This window comes from Crocodylus siamensis, chromosome 4 (genome assembly GCF_052110815.1).
Source record: "Crocodylus siamensis isolate JL-2025a chromosome 4, ASM5211081v1, whole genome shotgun sequence".
Taxonomy (NCBI): domain Eukaryota; kingdom Metazoa; phylum Chordata; order Crocodylia; family Crocodylidae; genus Crocodylus; species Crocodylus siamensis.
In genome coordinates this window covers 31778636-31803342 of record NC_143398.1, presented here as the reverse complement: position 1 = coordinate 31803342, position 24707 = coordinate 31778636, and the positions used below count along the sequence as shown (strand labels likewise).

At 43.4% G+C, this 24707-nt stretch overlaps 1 protein-coding gene across 5 annotated transcripts in view; it reads right to left on the bottom strand.

Moving 5' to 3' along the window:
- The window catches only part of TAFA5 (TAFA chemokine like family member 5), a 697812-nt gene extending 674724 nt beyond the window's left edge, over positions 1 to 23088 (bottom strand). The window contains exon 1 of one of the 5 annotated variants that reach the window (XR_016441740.1): positions 22940 to 23088. Coding sequence is in view for 1 of the 5 variants with exons in the window: in XM_090042107.1 (XP_089898233.1) it covers positions 22940 to 23051 (112 nt within the window). In the remaining 4 variants the exon portion in view is untranslated. The remainder of the gene's footprint in view (positions 1 to 22939) is intronic. The other 4 variants (XR_016441739.1, XR_016441738.1, XR_016441737.1 and 1 more) reach the window with 4 other exon arrangements.
- Positions 23089 to 24707: the final 1619 nt, after the last annotated feature.

Genomic DNA, 24707 nt, shown 5'->3' with positions numbered 1-24707 from the left:
AACAGGACAGGACTATGTAGAGGGACAGTAAGCATGTTTCAGAGACATTTCCTCTTGTTTGTAGAGCAATGACAAGCTTGGCAATTTAAAGTGCCAGTCTACACAGTTAACATTCAGACTAAAAAGTCACCATTTTTCTTAACAGCTTTTCTCCAACTCTATGCTCAGAGTCAAATCTACTGCTTTAAGATGTCTTTTTATGGATTTTAACTCCTGCTAGCAATGAGAAAATAGCCTGGATTCTATTCTCTGTGCATTATTAATTTGTATCATCAATTTAATGGTTTGTTAAATTCTAATCAGGTACATGCATGCAAACCTATTGCATGCCACATTTGAACCAACTATAATTAGCTCGGCAGAACTCTTTATTACTGATGCATGAGAAGGAAAACAACTCAGCCCTACTCTCAGATCTTGTTCTGAGTCTGCAGGGGGAGACAAACAGTTGGGAGAAAAAGTCTTTCTGCATCTATCAAGTGCACTTGTCCTGGAAAGCACTGGCAAAAAAAAAATGTTCTAGACTGCTATATTGTCAGAGACACAATGGCAGGTAATATACTTTAGAAAGCAGCAGGAAAGAGTCACTTGAACTTAGTTAATAAAATGAAGGCAAAAAAATTAAAAGTGTTATGCAAGTAATTATTATTTGGTTTCTCATCTTGTGGCATGTATTTCTAAAAGCAGTTCTTGGTAAGGAAATGAACTTCAATTATTATAAATGGCAGAGTATAACCAGTGAAAGATACTGAGTGTGCCACTTAAAAAAATGATGTATGAAACATCTTGCTCAGCCTTGCAGATTCTATTTTACATTTAAGGGTCCTTATAATTTCTGTCAGTCAGATTGGAAACTCACAGGTCTAAAAATTAAAAATGAGAACCATTTTTCCACCTTAGTACACATCCTTGCTGCTATTAACATTCATCAAAACATCAAGAGTAAAACACTCCTTTTGTTTCATGGAACCAAGGATTCTGAAGCAAGTTTTTTGTAGAGATTCTTTATGTAGAGATTCTTTTACATAAAAAGTATTCATTGATGGTCCTTAATTTCACATAAAATCACTGTAGTATAAGTTCCCCTTATTTAATTTAATGAAAGGCTACATTTAACACTTGCTTACATGGATTCCTATCAAAGGTAGAACATAATTATGACCTGCTGAAATGAAAAAGACAGGTGAAACTTAGCTGTTTTCAAAAAGTTGTTTCTGAAATGTCACTTAAATATTAAAAAGTGGTTTCTAACTAATGCCTTGGAATTATTCTTTCACTCTTCTTGAAAAGCAGTTACTGTAATTACAGAAGTGGCAGTAACATGAATTGCTCACTTGCAGTTCACAACAGTTGTTATCACAGTTCACAAGAGCACTTTATAAATAAAGCACACAAAGGGGAGCCCATATACTTGGTACACTTTTAAAAAGCCTCTTCAGTAACACATTCTAAAGAGAAACTATTTTAAAAGTTAATGAATTCCAGTAAAAACATCTCAGGACGAGATTAAGGCATGGGGGTTCTAATTACACAGGCAGAAAAAAAACAAATTTGCTTAGCTGTTAAGGAAAGAGATGCCCATGAGTAAGCAGCCAGTAATAAGAGCGTATATCACAAAGAAAGGTGAAAGATACAAAACTTTAGATGTCATCTATCACCGCTATCTTCCTAGAGGATGAGGCATAGAGAAATAACAAAGAGCACAGCAAAAGAAAAAAAAACCCCTGAGCCAGAAGCCCAGGTTCTCACTATCACGGACAACCATGCCATAAATTCCCTTTCAGAAGCAGTATTTGGGGAATTTGTCAGGAAGGGGAACCCAACTCCTGAATGCACATGGTAAAGAAGGGGTAAAAAAAAGGGAGAGAGACATACATTCTTTATGTAGGGATTTCTAGTACTTCTCTTTCAGCCAGACTCTTTCTAATTTAATATGCCTAATCTGTAGAGTGAAAGAGATTACACTGAAGTTACCGTAGAATTCAAACAGGGATTCTGTTGTTGGAGTATGCCAAATTTTCTTCTTCTCTAGAACCGCTCTCATGTGGCTAAGGAAAAAAAACAGGATTCAGAATCATTCACTACAGAAACCTGAGGTCAACTATTGACAAAAAAAATCACTGTGTCTATCCCCAGAAAAATTAGGATAAAACTACTCTGATTTAATGTATATTATGGTAAACATACATTATATAAATGCCATGTGTCTGCAGCTGTTCCAGAGCAGCCACTTGCAATAAGTGCTATGGCAAGCTACTAACTTGCATTTTACCAGTTAGTGGTAAGATGCTGATATAATAGCTCTGAGCAGCTATACTTGGATAGTTACTTGCCTATCCACTCCAGTTCCTGTTGTAATTTACATTAGTGTACATCTTAAAAATGGCTGAAGTTCTTCAGAAATGATCCTTGGAAAGAAAGGAACATCTTTGAAGCACTTTATTCAACACGAAGAAGTTTCTGAAAAATCTTCACCCTTCAGCAGTCCTTCAGCATGCCACATTGCCACATCCCTACATCAACACAGCACTGAAACACACCAAATTTGCACCATTCTGGGGTTCAGATTATTTCAACTGCCCTCCATGGGCTATATTTCCTAAGTACCAGTAGGAACATCAGCACATCCCAGTTAAAAACCCCAAGACTTGACTCTAGCCGACATCCCAATGCCTCAGGAAACAGTGGGGAGTGGGGAATTGTATTCATGACATTCATGAGGGGATCACTGACTGGCTAGCAAAAGAACTAAGACACAGAATTACCATATACCATCACCTCTCTAAGAGCTATCTTTACACCCCAATGTGGAGACCACAAAACACAGGACTCTACATCACACGTATTAATCATTAAACCAGAACTCCCTGTCTTGTCACACCATCCCTTCCATAAACTTACCCAGTTCTAGCCTAAAGTCTCTTTCCTTCCCCAAATCCTTTGATAGGAAAACCATTTCAAAAGTTCACTCCTGTGATACTTAACATTCATCTTTTAATGTCCAGTTAAACATATCCATGGCCATTTGATTTTGAGCTTTATAGCTTAAAAAACAGCACTTTGCCTTCCTAATACCTCTGGACTCTCTCAAGCTTCTCCACATCCTTCTTGAATTGCGGAGCCCAGAACTGGATGCAGCACTCCAGCTGCAGCCTCACCAAGGCCAAGTACAGTGGGAGGATGACATCCTGAGATTTACTTGAGAAGCATCTATAGATACAAGCCCGGGTTTTGTTTGCTTTAGCAGCTGCGACATCGCATTGGTGGCTCACGTTCATCTTGTGGTCAGTCATGACCCCCAAGTCTCTTTCAGCCATGGTGCTAGCAAGTGTAGCACTGCTGAGTCTATAAGTATACCGTGGGGTTCCCCCCCCACCCCAGATGGAGTACCTTGGATTTATCAGTATTGAACATCATCAGGTTTGTGTCCACCCACTTACTAAGCTTATCCAAGTCAGTCTGGATCACTAGCCTATCCTCAGGTGTGGATGCTGTGCCCCAAAGTTTAGTGTCATCGTTGAACTTAGCCAGTGCACTTTTGACACCAATGTCCACATCATTGATAAAGATGTTGAGGACAAAGACTTGGGGGATGCCATTGGTTATGGAGTGCCATAATGACTCGCTGCCATCAACCACTACTCTCTGGGTCTGACCTCAAAACCAATTTCCCAGCCATCGGACTGTGGTGTAGCCGATGCCACAGTTGGCCAATTTTTCCATGAGGAGATCATGGGACACCAGATCAAAGGCTTTTTTAAAGTCCATATATATGACGTCAATCTCTTCTCCTTTGTCCAGGTGATACATCACCTGAACATAGAAGGAGATGAGATTGGTCAAGCAAGACCTACGACCTACCCGTGACAAACCCGTGCTGGCTATCTCTCAGGATGATGCCCTCAGCCAGCTTGTCCAGAAGGGTTCCTTGATAATTTTCTCAAGAATCTCACCAAGGATTGAGGTCAAACTGATTGGTCTGTAATTCCCGGGATCTACTTTCGACCTTTCTTGAACATTGGCCTTCTTCCAGTCTTCAGGTACTTCACCTGAGTGCCACAAATTTTTGAATATTTTTGCCAATGGTTGAGCTATGACACCTGCCAGTTCCTTGAGTACACTAGGGTGTAATCTGTCAGGACCAGCTGACTTAAAGGTGTCCAGTCTCTCAAGGTGATCCTTTATTAGATCAACACTGATGCTGGGTATAAATACGTCCTCACCCTGGCTGTCCTGTGTCTTGCTAGACAGGGTGGTACCATTGCACTGGTGAAAGACGGACACAAAAGTACCCATTAAGCATTCATTTAACAAGCTTAGTGTCCCTTTTTTAACTTTTTCCAATTTTAAAATTTACCTTTCTGGAACACTGGGACCGCAACTGCACCAAGTATTCTAAATGGAGTCCAACCAATACCTTTTTTCAAGACCTGTAGTACATCCATGTCTCTACTGAATATACCCAACCAAATACTCCCTAAAATTGAGTTAGCCTTTTTTAAAAAGGTGTTTCACTGGCAGCTCATGGTCATTCTATGATCAATCAATATGCCCATGCTCCCAGTCTATGCACCACTACGTTATAGCTGAAGTTTTTATCAGTCTCTAACTACATGACCATGCACTTAAAATCACAGAATCATAGAAAATTAGGGTTGAAAGGGACCTCAGGAGGTCATCTAGTCCAACTCCCTGCTCAAAGATGGGTCATGCTCAACTATATCATCCCAGAAAAGACTTTGTCTACCCAGGTCTTTAAAATCTCTAAGGATGGAGATTCTACAACCTCTGAGTAACTTGTTTCGGTGCTTTACTACCTTTCCTAGCAACAAATTTTTTCCTGATTTCTAACTTAAACTTCCCTTGCTGCAGCTTAAAACCCTTTCTCCTTGATCTGTCATCTGCCACCACTAAAAACAGTCTAGCTCCATTTCTGTAACCACCCTTCAGGGTACTGGAAGATTGCTACAAAATACTCTCTCTGTCTTCTCTTTTCCAGACTTAATACCCCAGTTTCCTCAGCCTCCCCTCTTAAGTCATGTGCCCAAGGCCCTAACCATTTTTGCTGCCCTCCACAGGACCCTCTCTAATTTCGTTACATCCTTTCTGTAGTGGGAGGCCCAAAACTTGACACAGTACTCCAGACGTGGCCTCACCAATGTGCAACAGGTCAGGGTCCTGTTACTAAGGGTGCAGGGGAGTCTGAACAGCCCTGCACCCTGGAAGCACCTCTGCATGTCCACTCCAGACTTGGAAGGAACTGGACTGAGGGCTGGGGAACCAGGTCTAGGGACTCTCAGGTGAGTGTCCCAGCAAGGGAGCTGAGACAGGTGTGGTGAATGAGGAAGAGTCAGCACCAACAAGGGGAAGAATAAAAGAGCTGAAAGCAGCTTCAAGGGGCTGCACCTGGCTGGGAGAAGGCTGCCTGGAGGTTACCAGGGGTTAGGCAGCTGCTGGAGAGCAGGGCTCCTGCCTGTTCATTAGTTTACTTGTTCATTTTATTTGTTTGCTTCTTTTGTTTGCACAAGACTGCAGTCTCTGCAAAGCCTCTGAAAGATAAGAGGTAGCCAGAAGCTGAATCCTGGGAAGACAGTGAAGTGCTAGTTTATTTGTTTAACTTCCTTGGCTCATTTTGCATTTCTGACAAGCCCTGGGTGGCCTTGGGGTGTTATCTATAAGCCCAGCTGCAGCTGAGGCTAGGGCCCTGAACAGCGGGTTCTTTGCCAATGCCAGCAGTAAAAGTAAAAATGGTCAGCTCTACTAGCATGACCAAACATGGCCTGCTGTGATCTGCCCAGAATCTGCCCATAGCAGCCTATGCAGTGCTGAAGAAGGGCATAATCACTTCCCTGGATCTGCAGGCAATACTCCTACTAATGTAGCCCAGTAGGCTGTTAGCTTTCTTGGCAACAAGGGAACACTGCTGTCTCATATTCAGCTTATTTTCTGCTGCAACCCCCAAGTTCTTTTTTTCAGGGCTGAAGCTTAGCTTGTTGGTCCCAAGCCTGTACTGGTGCATGGGACTGCTCCATCCTAAGGGCAAGACTTTGCAATTGCCCTTATTGCACCTTATGATATTTCTTTTCTAGTTCTGAATTCTAGCCATACCCTCCAGTGTATCTACTACATCCTCCAGCATGGTGTAATTTGCAACTTATTAAGGGTGCAATCCATCTCATCTTCCAAATCACTGATGAAGATACTGAACAAACCTGGCTCAGGACTAACCACTGAGGAAATCCACTTGATACCAACTAGACATTGAGTCATTGACTATTACCCTCTGAGACTGATTATCCATGCAATTTTCTATCCACCTTACCATGCATTCATCCAATCTGTACTTCTTCAGCTTTCTGGTGAGAATGCTGTGGGAGACCATATCAAAAGCCTGGCTAAAGTCAAGGTATATCATGTCTGCTGCTCTCCCCGCATCCACAGAGCCAATCCTCTCCTAACACAAGGCAATCAGGTGGGTCAGGCATGACTTTCCTTTGGTGAATCCATGCTGACTGTTCCTAATCACCACCTTCTACTCCAAGTGCTTACAAATGAATTCCTTGTGGACCTGCTCCATGATTTTTCCAGGGAGTGAGGTGAAGATGACCACTCTGTAGTTCCCTGGATCCTCCTTTTGCCACTTCTTAAAGTTGGGCACTATAGTTGCTCTTTCCCAATCATTTGTCACTTCTCCTGATTGCCATGAGTTTTCATAGATAATGGCCAGATAATTTTCATAGATTTCATAGACATTAGGGTGGGAAGGGACCTCGGGAGATCATCGAGTCCAGCCCCCTGCCCAAAGGGCAGGAAGTCAGCTGGGGTCATAGGATCCCAGCAAGATAAGCATCCAATTTACTCTTGAAGGTGTTCAATGTAGGCGCTTGAACCACCTCCGCTGGCAGACTGTTTCAGACCTTGGGGGCTCGGACAGTAAAGAAATTCTTCCTTATGTCCAGCCTGAAACGGTCTTGCAAGAGTTTGTGACCGTTCGACCTCGTCATCCCATGGGGTGCTCTGGTGAACAGATGTTCCCCCAGATCCTGGTGGTCACCCCTGATAAACTTATAGGTGGCCATCAGATCACCCCTGAGCCTACGCTTTTCCAGGCTAAAGAGTCCCATGGCTCTCAGCCCGTCATCGTAAGATCTGTTTTCCTGACCTCTGATCATGCGCGTGGCTCTCCTCTGGACTCTCTCAAGCTTCTCCACATCCTTTTAGAATTGTGGAGCCCAAAACTGGACGCAGTACTCCAGCTGCAGCCTCACCAAGGCCGAGTACAAGGGGAGAATGATGTCCCGGGATTTGCTCTAGAAGCATCTATGGATGCAAGCCAGCTTTTTGGTCGCTTTACTAGCTGCAGCATCGTATTGCGGGCTTATGTTCATCTTGTGGTCAATGATGACCCCCAAGTCTCTTTCTTCTGTAGTGCTATCCAACGTAGCACTGCCGAGCCTATAAGGGTGCTGCAGGTTTTTCCTCCCAAGGTGGAGAACCTTGCATTTTTTGGTGTTAAACACCATGAGGTTCTCGTCTGCCCATTTGCTGAGCTTGTCCAGGTCAGCCTGGATCACCCGCCTATCTTCTGGCGTGGGTGCTTTGCCCCAAAGTTTGGTATCATCGGCGAACTTGGCCAGTCCACTCCAGACTCCAATGTCCACATCGATAATGAAGATGTTGAACAGTATGGGTCCAAGGACAGAGCCTTGAGGGACCCCACTGGTCACAGGGCACCACGATGAGTGACTGCCATCAATCACAACCCTCTGGGTCCGACCACGGAGCCAATTTCCCAGCCAGCGGATCGTGGTGGAGCCAAGGCCACAACTGGGCAGTTTGGCCAAGAGGTGATCATGGGATACCAGATCAAAAGCTTTTTTGAAGTCAAGATATATGACATCAACCTCTTCTCCCTCATCCAGGTGATAGGTCACCTGGTCATAGAAGGAAATGAGATTGGTCAAACAAGACCTACCCGCAAGAAACCCATGCTGGCTGTCCCTTAGAATGTTAGCCTGGGCCAGTCCCTCAAGGATGGCCTCTTTAATAAACTTTTCTTGGATCTTCCCCAGGATAGAAGTCAGGCTAATGGGCCTGTAGTTAGCTGGATCCACTCTCCTCCCTTTTTTGAAGATCAGCACCGCATTGGCCTTCTTCCAGTCTTCAGGCACTACACCAGAGCGCCAGGAGTTTTCAAAGATCCGTGCCAGGGGCTGGGCTATGACGCTCGCCAGCTCCTTGAGTACCCTGGGGTGCAGATTGTCAGGGCCGGCTGACTTGAAGGTATCCAGCTTCTCAAGGTGTTCCTTCACGAGGTCAGCATTGATGGAGGGTAGGGGATCCCCATCACCCAGATTTCCCTGTCCCATAGCAGGCATGGGCATCCCGTGTGACTGATGAAAGACTGACGCAAAGTACCTATTTAATAGGTTGGCTTTTTCCTGGGCGTCAGTTGTCAGTTGCCCCATCTGGTTTAGCAGGGGTCCAACATTGCCCTTGCTCTTCCTCCGGCTCCCCACATATCCGAAAAAGAACTTTTTGTTGTCCTTGATGCCTGAAGCTAGTTGGAGTTCAGTTGCAGCCTTGGCTTTCCTGGTTTGGTCCCTGCAGGACCGGACCAGCGCAGGATAATCCTCCTTGGAGGTGAATCCCGTCCTCCATCCTTTGTAGGCTTTCCTTTTTAGCCACAGGAGGTCCGCTAGGTCCCTGGAGAGCCAGGGGGGCTGCTGTGCCTTCTTGCTGCCTTCCCTCCGTGTTGGGATAGATTTAGCTTGTGCATTGAGGATCGCTTCCTTGAGAAGCAACCACTTTTCTTGAACTCCCATCTCCCTGGGGTCATGGTCCCTGAGGGCCTGACTGACTAGCCTCTTGAGCTTGTCAAAGTCAGCTTTTCTTAAGTCAAGGACTTCTGTGTTGCTGACTGACTTGCCAGCTTTATGGCAGATGGTGAATGAACTCTGCAATCACATCAATCAACCTCCTGAGCACCATTGGGTGCGCTGCATCCAGCCTCAAGGACTTGAACACATCCAGCTTGTCTAAATAGTCCTGATCTTGTTCTTTTGCCACTGTCAGCTGCTCGCCTTGTACCCCAGGTGCAGTAGTCTGGAAGGTGACCTTTCCTGTGAAGACTAAGGTAAAAAGGCATTGAGTACTTCAGTCTTTTCTACATAACCTGTCATTTAAGTTTCGTTCCTCATTCAGTAAGGGACCCACACTTTCCCTGTACTTCCTCTTGTTGTTGACATACTTGTAGAAACCCTTCTTGTTACCCTTCGCATCTCTTGCTAGCTGCGACTCCAATTACACTTTGGCCATCCTGATTTTATCCCTACATGCCCAAACAATATTCTTATACTCCTCTCTAGTAGTTTGCGCAAGTTTCCACTTCCTATAAGCTTCCCTTTTGTGTTTACATTCATGGAAGAATTCCCTGCTAAGCCACACTGGTTTTCTGCCACACTCACTAGTTTTTTTTACACATTGGGATGGTCCATTCCAGTGCCCTTAGTAAGGTTTCTTTAAAGTACAACATACTGTTTAACTTCATTTCATGTCTAAGGGCTCATTCCAAAAGATTATTATACAGACAGATTTAGATAATCTGGTCCTCTTCAAGATGGGTAATAGTCCATCATCTTAGGTACTAAAAGCTTTTCTTAAATTTAAATAAATCCCCTGCATTGCCCTTATCCAGAAGTCTGTCATCTGGTCATAGCAGGATATCAAAATTAATCTGATACAGCTATCTACCAATAAACCCATGTTGTATTTTGTCCCATTATCCATTTCCTTCCATACCTTTTCTTTAGCATCTGTTATAAAATATTCCCAACTGCTAAAGTAAAGTGAATGTGCCTGGCATTACCTTGATTACTGTTCTCCCTCTTTCTAAAAACAGGAAATAGATTTATTTTCAAGTCATAGGCAATATCCCCAAATTGATAAACTAAGGGATGATTCCATACTAAAGAATTGCTATTTCATGTGTTGTTTCTTCCAGTATTCTAGAGTGGAGGTTATCAGGGCTCCCAGATTTCATGACAAGAATCTAAATTTGGCTATACTTCAGATGTGGTAATTTCTATTATCTCATCTTCATTCTTCATTGCTATGTGGTACACCATCAATATCTTCAATTACCTCTTCATCCTTAATGAAGGTAAAGGCAAAGTATTTGGGCCATGACCAGGTGACCTGTTGTCTCTATGGTATCTTCAACATCTAGGTGCCTGTTTTATTGCTCCTGGTTTTCCTTTTATTTATGTGGTCAGAAAGTTTTTACTATTAGTTTTAATATTCTTTACAAAATCTGGCTCAACCAAGCCTTTGGCCAGTATTACTTTTGTATTCCTTGACCACAGAAAGATACTCATCCTTCGTGATCTGTCCCAATTTCTAGTGCTTGGAGATCCTCTACTTATTCTTAATGGCTTGTTTGCGGTTCTTGTTCATCTATACAGTCTGAAGCCCTTCCCCATCTTTATTTTCTTCTCCTTCATCTTACTTGGGACACAATGCCTTAATCCTCCCATGCTGTTTCCATATCCAAGTTTTTGAACGCTCAAATCCAATCAATCTCCATAACTAATTGCCTTAGTTTTTCAGAATTAAACTTTCTGAAGACTCCTGAGATATTGTATAGGTTCCTGGACATTTGCAGTTCTGAACTTGGTGGTCTGTAACAAACCTACAACTGACTGTCTCCAGGGTTCTCCTTATTATTCCTTTCTAATAAGATTCTCACCTAAACAAATTCGGTTTGATCTGTGCTATCACATCTTATTTCCCTACAATATACCATTTCACTGATGAACAACCTTTGTTCTTATTTCTGTCCCTTCTAAACATTTTATACCTGTCCCTCTTAGGCAACCTCCTCATTTTTCAGACTAGCCACCTGCTTCACATTTGTTATTGGCATAGAAATTTTACAAAATTCTCCTATCCATGCTTCTTTAAGCATTTTCCCCAACCATCCATAGTTATCCCTGATCCTTCTCAGTAAGTATCTGGTTGTATAATTTATTCTCACATAAAAAAGATTAATAGATTCTTCCATGCTCCCATCAGAATCCTCATCGGCCCCAGTCAAAGTCCTGAATCTTTCTTTGTGGCAAACAGCATACACTTCTGTTTTATAGGTATTCCCTTATGACTGCCTGCCTGCTTTCCTTAGGACTGAATCACTGATAACATAGACATGTTTTTGTTTGAGGGTGCTTGCATTTCTCTTTGACCTATAACTTTTGCTTGGTCTTCTGTCAGTCAGTTGTGTCTTTTGATGGCCTCTGCCATTTCCATTATCCTTCCTGTGCTAAGGTCACCTTTGGGGTTCATTTTTTCTTCTCCTCTTTTGGGACTAGGGAATCTTCTCTTCTTTCATAGCATGGCATTGTCAGATCTTGTTTCTCTCTCCTCTTAATCTTTCAATACATTAAACTGATCTTTCAGTTCTAAAACAAAACAAAGAAAACCTCCCAACTTCAATATGTTGATAATTTGATTCTATTCTTTTTGGGTTGAGTCAGGGAGGCAAGGGAATCAGTTATGTTGTCTTTATAAAAAAAAACAAAAAAAGCAACAAACCCCAAAGGATTTTCTTTCCCATTACAGGTTTACAGGTGTAGGATAACAATTGCAACACCATTTTTTAAAATCTGAAATTGCCCCCAGTCACATTCTACAGTCATATAAACCTCTATTAAACAGACCCCAAAATGTCATAATAAAAATATTATCAGGTCTATAGAACAAACATTAATGAAATTGGAAAAAAGGTAACAAAAATATTGTAGCAACTGTAGTAGTTGTAAACATTTTAAGCCCAATTCTCCACAGACTTTCACCTTGTGCACTTGCTTAGATTGTAGTAAATAAATTTACCAACAGAAAATTTAGGCCTATAGTGTTATTGCTTATGGGAGCATTAGCATATGGCACCTTAGAAGACTTGAAAGAAGATAGGGTAAAGCCATGCTAAATAACAAAAAGATGGAAAGCAGGTTTCAAGAATCTTTAACTTCAAAAATACATATGTTGAGTGTTCTTACTGAATGTCCATTTAGACTTACATGCACATGCACATGCACACACACATGCACAGTCACCTCCTTCCCAAAACGAATGTTCAATGCAGTACTTTTGACTTTAAAACAGCTTCAAATTCACTTGTGCAGAGTGAAAGAGTAGTGTAACACTATTCTGAACTGTCTTAAAATAAACTCTTTCAAGATTAACTCAGAATACTGCATCGGTTTAATTCAGTTAGACTTTTTGTAATATGTAAAGCTACTTAAGAATATAGACAAGAGACAGTAATGAATAAAAAGGACTATCCCTTAAAAATGCAACAGTGTCAGTTTTCTATCAAGTGTGGCAAGGGGAAAAGTGGCTGTTCAAGGTTTAATACAAAGTACACTTTGTTTCTCTAAAATCAACCTGCCAGCACCTTTAGTGGCACTGGAAAATGCTGTCACCATCAAGTGATCTCTCATAACCACTGAACACATATTTACTGATTTTGACTAAAAGTAAGATAACAAGTGTGTCAGGATGAGCAGTCGTAGCACTTATTACTATTGTAAACACAGATGTTTCCTAGTCTGGTGATTTAGTTCTAGCAAGATAACCATAAATAATGTATAGCCACTAAGAGCCAAATCCTGCCACATGTTACCTTGTGTAACCCCATAGTTTATCTTGCCAAATAGTTCCTACCATCAATATGGGTTATCATAGGAAGGGGAGAAATATTACACCTGATAGCTTTGGAATTTAGTAATGCTTCAGACACTGTCCTACAGAACATCACCTTAAACAAACTAAGAAGGACAGTCTAAAGTGATATACTATAAAGTTATTTTCATCTGGTTGGAAAAACATACACAGAATAGCAGTCAAGGTACAGATGCATAAGTTTTTGGTAGCCAAACCTCATTTCATCACAGCTACCTCGCTCTACTCAGTAGTTATAATATCAAAGACTCACCCTCAGATTGGAAGAATTTATCAAGTAGAATTCCCTTGCTTGTCTATCTTGGATGTGGTACTATTTAATATTTGCATTACTTTTTCAGATGAGGACTATCTAACTTCTGAGCAGCTGGGGGCAACATGTCGCCTGGGCCACAGCTTAGACTGCACAGACTGCACTAGCACAAACCACAGGCCCTCCTGGCTGCATGCCACATGGGCACCCCAGCCTCTCCCTCAGCTCCCCAACTACAGAGTCCCATACTACACAGGGGTCCCAGGATGTGTTCTACGCCATGCTACACTGCACGGTCCCTTTGGGTGAGGGCAGGAAGTGGAAGCCAGAGAAGACGTAGGAATTGGATACTACACAGATTGAGAATCTGAATTAGCCTAGAGATATACTGCACAAATACAAAATGGGGGTTATTATCTAACCTACAGTTGTGCAGAGAAGGATCTGTATGTTATAGTGGACCATAAACTAAACATGAGTCAACAGGTCATACTGTTGGCTACAAATGTCCAACTCAGGATCCTTGAAATTCTGGTTTATTAGGCAGATTGAAACACTGTAAATGAAGTCAAAACATAAATCTTGGGGCTGGTCCCCTCACACACACATGCACACACACAGTTGGAGATCAAGAGGGTGCCGCCGAGGGTTACTTTTTACTGCTTTTTATCTGTCCTTTGCAGACTTTGGTGACTCCCCAGTTTTCAGGTTTGCCCAATTCAGGGGTCTTTGACCCTCGTGGGACTACCCCTTGGTGGCTACTGGATGGCATCTGTCAGCCCCAGGGGTCGTCCTCATGTACATGCAGGTTTGGGAGTCCGTTGATGAAGTTTGATTAATTTACCGCTGTCATGAATAGGGCTCTGGGAGCAGTCAATCTGGAGATATTCAGCCCCAAAATTTGGTCCCAAGCATTGATTAACTCAGACGGGGGCTTCTAGTGAAGTTTAGAGAATTCCCAGTTGCTACATTGTCTCCTATTGATTTCTTCCGTTGGTTAATCCGCGGTTTCCATAGGTGTTAATTGCCGCTTGTTCCTGAAGCCTGCTACTGTGTTACTGATTCACTCGATCTTTCAGGGGCCCGCCTGATACAGGGAAGTGGGGGTTTGATTCCTGCCCTTGTTAACATTGTTACAGTGTATAACGTACTTCTAAAACTAAACCGCATTTAGTTAAAAGGTGAAGAGTATAAAATATAAGCTGCAAGAGTAATGCCATGGCACACAAATAGATAAAAATGCCAAAATACAAGGGGAGATACAAAATACACACATACAAACTTTAAAACACAATTCCTTATCTTATAGTGAAAGAAAGAGGAAGGAGGAAATGGTATAAGAGGAGAAACATATCCAAAGAGGGGAAAGCAAATGCATGCAAGAGGAAAAGGGGCCTTTCTGCTACAATACCACTACAAAATGAAAGCATCGGACTGAAGCCACGTTCAGATATGCATCTGTAGCACTCCAAGTGCCAGAGCACTTTGACATACCACAAAAATAAAGGGCAATGGGTATGCAGATGTTCAGAGCGCCCTGGCTACAAAGTCGTTGCAAAGGCATACTCTCCATCCAGGGGAAAATGGGCTGGGGAGCTCTTCTCTACCTCCCAAAGGGAGAGGAGTCTATCAGTCTTCTCCACCACTGATCAGTATATCCTGTCCAACACTGGGAAGGGGGACTGGGCAGGCTGTCAGTGATCAGCAGCAGCTGCTGCTATTAGAGTAGTAGACCCCAGTCCCAGGCATGCAACAGCTGTGCTCCCTGCAGGTGAGCCTGGACCTGCACTCACTGAGTGGGGGATTTAGGAGCTATGGGCTGTCACTGAGCTTGCTGCAGCCACTCTTCCCCAAAAAGGAGAGAAGGAAAGAGCAGAACACTGTGGGATGCTGGCAAGTAAAAGACCCACTGTAGCACTACATGTAACTTCAGATGTCCTCCTACATTTCTATTGTGCTCTGGCCATTTTTGGAGCACAAGGGCACACAGTGTTACAAATATGTCTTCACACGGTCTGCCAGGAATAACCAAAAATATAAGACATGTGAAATGATCCTTGCATTCTAATCAGCAGTGGTATGGCTTTAGCTCAAGGTAATGATCACAAAATCAGCTCCTCCCATCTTCCCTCCCCATCACGTGTAGAGTTCAGTTAGTCACTATGGGTGGCTATACACATGCTGTAGGGTGGGGGGTGGTTAATTAGATTAAAACACCCACAGCATCTCATGTATTCAGATTCCCAGATTTCAAAACCGTGGTGAGGGTTGCTCAAAGGAGCTCCCCCATCACCATTTTGAAATACAGAGCATCGAATACATGAGATGCTACAGCACGCTAGATTGTTCTGATTAGAATGCTCCAACAGGCTTGACTAATCAAGTCTGCTCTAATGCATCCTAATCAAAATGTGTTGGAGCACATGTAAAGGTGCCCTATAACCCTATATTTTTGGTTTTGCAAATGTCAATCCTTACGGATCATGGCGTACACATGGGTCATCCAGACCTTCAACACATATGCCTAGCCAGGACTTTTGGAGGAGTGGAGGCTGCCCAGATCTTTCATCCCCCCAAGACTGAAGCCAAAGGCCAGATGGAGCCCAGGCATTTGGTGCCTCCATGGGTGTAGTTATATAAGCATCAGGAAATTGAACCCAGATCTCTAGAGTGGCATGCCACAATTCTACCACTGAACTACAGGGGACTCCAATCCTCCATTAGGATGTGTGAAAATAAGAAATAGGTCTAATCCAAACCACTACATTCCTTTGCAAAATGAAATTCTATGTTGGATATTATGACCTGAATTTCAGCTGAATGCTCTCTCCAGGATACAGAAAGTATATAGCAGGTATTTGCTAGTGATGCTACAGAAAAGCTACATTTTGAGTAAGGTGAACTGATCTGAACCATTCACAATTCCCATATTAATCATGTTTAATATAGTCAAGTCATTGCTAACATCAGTTCAGTCCTGCAGTTGAAGTTGGGAAGAACTGAGACTATCTAATTATTATTATTTCTTACACACAGTATTTGTACCTTGGTTTCCCTGTTCAATTTTATTTGGCTGCCTACATGAATTCAAAGGCTTAGGTCATGCTGGAGCTAGGAAGTTAACCTAGTCAAGGGAGGAAACAAAGATCAAAAAGTAAGGCAGCTTTGGTCTTGCACATACAAGGCACTTAAAAAAATAATGGATCTCCTATTTTCCACCCAAAACCAAGTTAACAGACTTTATTTTGTCAAGAAAGAGCCCAAAACAGTCTATTACTTTGTAAGTAGGTGCTCTTGACTATATGGGGAGGAAAAGATTCCTTTATGAACCTGAGGCTGATGCCAAGGAAAGGAATCCTGTCCACTTGCTGTTGCCCCATGTTATCAAGTCTGCATAGATATCACAGATGATTTTCAGATGCTGACAGCACACTCTGCCACTGCACTCAGGCATGTCATGTCATGAAGCACCTGGCCCCTGGCATGGAATCCAGAACTGATTAAACATTTGTCTTGTGTGGAGTTAAATGTCCTGAAAACAATCCAAATTATCTGTATTTTCAGTAATTAGCTCCTGAAGAGTTAACAAATAGGAAATCCTAAAGAAGAAAAGGGTGCGTCTTAAGTCTTGGCTGCCTGGCTGGGGGCTGTAAGCAGTCACCTTCTTCATCTGGGATCCGCAATCAGGAACTGTCTCCTAAAACCAAGGACCTAGAACCATTCTTTGGGAGAATGATACGCAGCTCACATTTCTTGTAATACATGGCTGTCAGAAGAGGAGCTGTTTATGGTGCTGACTTTTAATATCTTAGTGCAGGGGTGTTAATCTCATTCTGCACACGGAGCTAGATGAGGGGCACATGGCCAGTCTGTGGGCCACATCAGACCCACAGATTGGCCCCACATGCTAGATCTAGCCTGCAGGGCTAGTCCAATGTGGGCATATACATGCTGCTTGCAGCAAAGATGCCAACCCCAGCCAGCTGTGCGCATCACATGCAGAGTGTGCTGGCCCCAGCCCTGCAGTGGCTCATGAGGCTGATCCAGCTCCCCTCCTTCCCCCAGCAAGTCTTGAGCATGTGCTGACTGCACTAGACCTGCTCCATGGACGAGATCCCAATGGGCCCAATCCAGACCAGCCCTGGATTGATGGCACAGGGAAGGTCCCAAAAGGGTGCTGCATGTACAGGATGACCATATGTCCCAGATTGGCCAGGACAGTCCCAGATTTCACAGGCTGTCTCAACATCCCTGCTCTTGGAGAAAATTGAAGCAAAAATCCCCGCCCATACATGCCTGGTTCCTAAGTCATAAGCTGGGCATATGTGACCAGGTGCAGGCCAATGCAGTACTTTTGCTGCTCCCTGGTCCAGACTCTGCTGGGCTGTAAGTGGAGTCACTTGCCCAGTAGAGTGCATGGGCTTGTCCAACATACAGCCCATGGGCTGCCATGTGGCCCTCCAAGCTATTTTCTGAGGCACAAGGTGCTGCGATGGGAAACAAAAGTAAACACTACTTTTGTTTCAGGGGGGTGATGTGATACCGCTTCCTGTGAGGTCTTTGAATATGGCTCACCCTCCCACTGGGTGATAAATAGTTCATGATCCGGCCCCACATTTCAAAAAGGTTGGATACTCCTGGTATAGGGGAAGGAGAAACTGTGGGATCATATCCCAGCCCATCTGTGCTACATGCCATGTAGCATGAAGTAGATTTTGCAGATTCTGGTTAGAGAACTTCACTGAGCTTCTCTGCTCTTATTTAAAACAGGATATATCTCTACATCTGTCCTGCCCCTCCCCCACTCCAGCTAGACCTTCCAGTTACCTGATGCAGCAGTGCTTACTTAAGGCATTTGAAGAACTTGTTAAAAGGTCACTAACAAGTGAGGGGGGGGGCCGGGCAGAAGGAAGGGACGTGAAATACATCATTAAAGATAAGGAAAACACATTGCTCCCCATATCCAGCGATTAAAATCCAGACAGCGGATCATCTGGACAGATTAGAAGGTATTTGGTCACATAACATTCTCAATGTCAGTTTGGTGCTATGTCTGACAGGTGGTATTTTGTAGAGGTCATTAACTTTAAAGTGCTTTTTTTAAAAAAAACAGAAAAGAACTCTCTTAAAAAGGAGCAGCTGTGATGCCATATAAAGAGATGGAATTTTTAAATGTTTTGATTTTCTTTTTTAATGTCATAAAATCATGATCATCTCTTATTTTATCCATAAACTTGACCAAAAACAGGCTGAATAACATGAGTTGATCTATGCTGCATTTATTTGCTCTTTTGAGTTTGGGAAAGAAATACAAACATACCAAGTCTTACAGTAAACAAGATGGTACTATAAATTGATTTTACAGATAAAAAACCCACCACCAGCAATCCAAGTTATATGAGAGAGGCAGATCTGAATAACAAGAGACTGGTAACGTGAGCTAGGAGACCTTGATTCATAGGTCTGTTGTCTGTATCTGACATATATCAGGAACAAACTTTTGACAGTTGTTCACTGGTTTCTGCAGTGAGACTTGTCAGTTTCTCCCCAGTACTTAGTGGAGAGATGTTCTGATTACAATTCAAATTAATTGCTGGCAGTCTGAAAATATGCATCAAGAAATGGCTGGGCTTGGATGGTATTCATTTTTAAGTTAAATTAATTTCCTTTCACAAGTGTTAATTTACACATTTTTCCTTTTTAAAAAAGATTACCATTCAGAAACTAAAACATCCAAGATCCTCTGACCTTCATTTTAGTTCAGAAAGTCATTACTCTTTCTAAGGTGCTACTAGAACTGCTTGTACAACATCACACTTTTTTTAAACATAACCTTATAAATACACCTGAAAAGTCTAAAGAAAATAGATGTGGTACTGTCCCTGAGTGCTGCACATGCAACTACCATTTACTAACTAATCCATCATTATGATTTGGTTATATTGTGTTCAATAAAAAGAACAATAATGCTTTAACAGGATGTTTCTACTTTTCACTTGTCTTTAGTATGAAATAAATTGTATTTGCATTTACAGTGCAAAGATTTGCTCTGTTACAGTGAACAGTGGTGACTCTGGATTTTTTGTTGCATTAATTATCTCTCTTCCAAACATGCAATTTACAATAGACAAAAAAGCAAACTTTTAACATTTTGATAGTGTTTTTAATATACATCTATTTTGTATTTCCTATTATTACTACAATATTTTTTTTAAAATATCTACTGCACCAAAGAAGGAACATGCCATTTTCATCCTTCTTTTGCTTATGCAATAACACTAGAGAAGTCAAAGAATCTTTGCTGCAGCAACAAAGCTAATACTGAACCATACTTTGTTTAAACACCCATCACTTAAGTATAAAAAAAATCACATCATGTAGAGACACCTCAATATTTACAACTGATAGAGCTTAAATACATACATCCAGACTTCATTCTGTAGTGCCAAGAACACGTCTCTTTCAGCACATTGCCTTCGAGTTATAGAATGTTCACTCTAATTAATTAATTTTTCTAACCAAAAAAAAAACAAACCCCCACAAGATCCCATCTGTATTTTTTTCATTGTCTGTACTCAATATAACCTTATAGTATAGAAGTGTTAAACTTGGACAATTCACGTCAAGTAGTTTTCTCCAGTCTGCTACTTTTCGTTAGACAGATTTGACAAATCTGGGGCTAAGTGCCAGGAACCCTCAACTCCAATAACCTCCAATGGCAGCTAAAGGTACTCATCACCTAGCAGGATAATGCTTTTCATTTTTTTAATGTTTATTTATCGTCCTTAACTAAATGAATTTCTTAGTATTGGTTACGATATAAACAGTCTTATATAAGCACACTATTTTTACCATCTCATGCTTGCCTTACTTTTTTCCCTATTAAGCACCTACAACCGTAACTCAGAACATTTCTCCTCAGGAATGGAGAATTACAAGAGTTTATCACTATAGCAACTAACCTAATTGGCAAGATGCAGGTCTCTCTTCAACCATAGGATGGAGCCACTATCCCTAAATATAATCTAAACATTTAGGGGGGGAAAAAAATGGTCAGGTTACCCATGATATTGCTTTAGGAATTAAAAAAAATTAAAGTCTTATTGACTGTACAAGCATATCTTCAAAGCTCTTCATAAAATATATGATAACCTGGCAAACTAAAAAGCTTATCAGTTATTTTACACTAACACTTATCAGTTGCTCCTACTTAAAAAAGAAGAGAGATGACTGTCCTAAAGAAAAAAATACATTTGCAGCAAAAAAAATCCTCAACTAATGTGAGAAAAACAACATTCATACAATTATGTTGTGAATATACTTTGTCATTCTGAACAGACTGCAAAGGCAAATGAGCAATGCAGGCAGAACAATTTACATTTGCATTTATATGTTTTTACAATAATATAAAAACTTCTGGCTACATTGGAACTGCATCTTCAGGGTACAATTAATATATACATCAATACAATTAGCAATATAAATAGTTCTTTGCTATTCTGAGAAAATAAATATTGTTCTCATTAAAGCTATTTCTAGCAAAACTGTGTGCAGATATTTGTGTAATATTCCACAAATGAAGCCAGAAGGGAAAGAAATTGTGAACGAACAGATTACAGCACAGTAAGGTTTTTTTAAAATGTGGGGGGGCACCCACCATAAAACACACCACGTAAACACTATTAGAACTTGGCAAGTCTTGTTATGCTTTTCTGAAAGGAAAAATGAAAGTGGGAAAGATAGACCTCCCCTTTTAATAAGCAGAGTAATGTAGGAAAAAGTATGACTAAATCTTTATCAATTTTTAAAGATTTAGCATAGATATTTTAAAGGAAAAGAGTGTGTTGTACTGTTCCTAGTATTCCTGAGCATCCTTTTTTTCAGGCAGGAACGTTAACAGTTCCTCAAGCACCGGAGCAGTCACATACAATGTAAATGATACTTCATAGACATTTGATATTGCACCTTGAGTCATTAAATCAGGGAAACACAATATAAACAGTGGAGTGATTTGACACAGCATATTTTAGGCTGCCTGGGTATGTTCAATACTACACAGCATGAAAAATACACAGCATGTTTGAATAAATAACACTACCTAGTATAAAACTGGCTGTCAAAATTAGGGACGTTCATTTAAACGCACCAAGAGATTGTCTTCACATATCAGCTAACATTTGCCTTGTTTAACATCAGTAAGCAATGATGAAAATAAAAAACTGAACAAGTAGTAAACAACAGAACTGAAAACAGAAACTCCTCCCCTCTACCCAATCAGACAAAAAAATTCAATCTTTTCTCATCAATACATATGACTTCTACAAGAGCTGCTGGGGCTTACTGTTACCCTGTTACTAGGCACTGTAAAAGTAGTCTTATCTAGCAAGCCTGTAACTCTCCAGAGATCTGCACTTTAAAAGGAATTTGTATGGCAGCTAATGCACATTTAATAAAATAAGATCCAGCTGAATTCTCTTTACACTTTAACTAATCACCTTCTAATATGCATTTATTGATTATCAGATCACTTAATTCCCAGTGTATTAAAACAAATTCTGTTAAATCTCAATAAGTTGCTTTAGGTACCTGTAATGTTTATGAGCAAACTGAATACTGATTCATGTACAAATCAGCCCTGATTAAAAGGAAAGATTTTTTAACAAGCCGTTAAATTCAGAAGGTATAGGATTATAGTAAACGCTTACAAAAAATCCACCCTATGATTTAGAAGCCACTGTCACCCCTAAAGCAGGGTGAATGAAGGTTGTTTGTGCACATGTAAAGTAGTGCATTAAAGGTTCTTTTAGTTAACTGCAATCTCATTCCAGAGGAAACTAAGGAATGGGAAATGTCATAAGGTTAGTGAGAACAGAACAGGGGGTTGGTAAACGCTATAGGCAAGCTTTTTAAAACCAGAATCCATTTCCTTTTCATCATAACCTACACCCATTGCAACCCAACATGACAAGCTTTGCGCAGAGTCTGTATGTTAAAGTGAATGAAAGGAAGAGTCTCATCCCATAAATTACTGATCCCAGACAATTCAAGTGATAAATCCTTGGGGAAAACAGCCTAGATTCACTTTTGGCATTTTGAGTCATGTGGGTACTCCTGAATGCACTGCATAAGGTCATCACATAGGAACTATTTCCTAGCTCTGCTGCTAAACAGCTCAGTCTCAGACTGGTGACAATTTTGACTTTCTGCAAAGGAGGTGGTTATACGATACAGTGCTCTCAAGAATCATAGCTTTTCCAGCAGCCAAATCAGGCCATGTTCTCACTGTTAAAACCTGATAATCATCTGCGCAAAAAAAATAAATAAAAACAATAAAAACAATAATAATCTGCAACGCTACTCACAATCTCAGTTTCTATCAATACTGGACACCCCGGTTGAAGGCACTAACATTTCAGTAAGAGAATTTTGTCAAGTCTGAAACAAACCAATCTGAGAGTCAAGGGCTGGTCTACCAGACAGCTGGAAAAGCAATGGCGTGTCTATAATATGCTGCTGAGGTCATGCTAGGGAAATCCTGGGGTTTGTTCCAATGCAGTTTCCCAGGCAGAAACTCACACAGGAGCCGGCTGATATTAAGACATCTGTCACCGCACTAAGTATCTGCTCCCTCAAGGAACCGACCCGACACGAGCCAAGCAGCTCCTCTTCCCAAAGTATGGACGGAAGTGGGCAAAAGTTGGCTGCACTGAACAAATCTGCGAACCGCTGCTGGCGCCGGGGGGGAAGAAGCCAAGTTTGCTCGTGGCCATGACACTGCCCAGGTGGGACGCAGCCCTGGAGGAGCTCGGGGATGCTCTTGAGAACCACCCCCAGGGCTAGGGGCGAGCAGGGGCAGCCCCCAGGGAGGCGGAGGGCACCCGCCTGCTCCCCAGGACCACGACACCTGGCAGGGACTGCGGTGCCGGCTCACCCACCCCGGGGACTTACTGCAGTAGGCGATGAGGAGGCTGGCCAGGATCATGACGGCCCAGAAAGTTGAGGACATGCTCGGCAAAGCGTTGGCATCTTTCCTCCGGCTTCTCCTGGGAGAAGGAGCCATTGAAGCCACTTGCCCGGGCGAGCTGGAGAGCGAGAGGCGCGAGGGCGGCGGCAGCTTCAGCAGCAGGCGGCTCCCGCGGGCCCCGGCCGCCGCGCTCCACGTGTAATCCCAGGGAGCCGCGCCATCCTCCCGGCTCAGCGCCCGCCCGCGCCGGGCAGCCTCCTCCCGCGGCCCCCGCGCCGCCGCCGCCCGGCCCGCGCCGGCATGGCGCCCCCCCGCCACCCCCTGCGCTGCGGCCACTCCGCCTGCGGGAGACCGGGGGCAGCGGAGGGAGGAGCCGGCGCCCGCGGGACGCTCCGCGGCACCTGCCAGCTGCGGCGGCGGCCGGCGACGAGCAGGAGGAGGAGCAGGAGCGGCCGCGGAGGCAGCGGCAGCGGCAGCCGGGCACGCCCACAGGTGAAGCGGCGACACGCGCCGCCCGCGCCCGCGCCCGCGCCCGCCCTGCTCCTGCTGCGGCCCCGCCGCCCGGGCGGCGCCCGCCTCGTGCCCGGCCCCAACGGCTCGCGCCGCGCAGACGGGCCTGGGCCAGAGCGGCGGCCGCCCGGGCGCTCGCGGAAAGGGGGCCCGAAAATCCTAATCGTTTTCTCCCATTATCGTTATTATCACTATCTCTGGCGCTGCTAAAAGTTCGCCCGGGGCCGCCAGGAGTCTAGGTACGGCGCTGGCCGCAGCCAAGGCACCTGCCGGGGCTGGGGGCCGTTGGCTCAAAAAGGCAAAGGCAACGTTGGGGATGGTTAAAGGCATGCCGGACAAAAAAAGTCCCCTTCATCAATCCCTGGTGCCAGCGGCAAGGTGGAGGCACCCTCTGGCCGGCTGTGCTCCCCACCTGGACAGTGGGCAGGCGGGAGCCCCGGCTGGGGAGCGGGAGCACCAGATGCAGGCCGTGGCCACTCCTGGACGGCAGGTTTTGCCTCCACCCCAGTTGCTGACTGGTCACTGGGGGACTCATGCCACCCTGACTAAGGTGGTACCAGTCGCCCATGCCTGGTGGCTCCATGCTGTGAATACAGGGCCCAGTTCTGGCCCCTCACACCTCAGAAAGGATACAGAAGTACTAGGGAAGGTCCAAGGAGCCCGGGGAGGACTAGGGGCTCGGACAGGCTTCCATGTGTAGAGAAACAGAAGACCTGTTCAGTTCCCAAAAGAGCTGCCTGGGGGCGTGGGCAGCACATGAGAAAGATTGACAAAATCAGTGGCCCCCTAAGAGCACTGGTGCACCCCCTGTCATGCTGCGCTCCCTGGTTAGGCAGTGGGCAGGGGGACAGGCAGCCGCTTTTTAGTGAGTGAGATTGGCCATGGGGGACCCCCCGCACACAGTCTCTGGTGTTAGGGGGGCACATGCCCCCTTCCCCCCCGACTCAAGAGGCACCAGTTGCGCATGGACAAAATACTGAGTGGTGATGAAAAAGTCCATAGGGCTTTCTTATTTACTCCCTCTTGCCACACAAGAACTAGGGGTCACCAAATGAAACAAGTAGGTAAGAAGTTTTAAACTGACAAAAGAAAGCTCTTTTTCATGCAACCCGTCATTCAAGTGTGGAACTCATTGCCACCAGATGTTGTGGTAGCCTCCAGTTCAGCCAGATTCAAAAAAAGGGATTGGACAAATTCTTGGATGAAAGGGGCATCAGTAGCTACTGAGTATGGGAGTTAGGG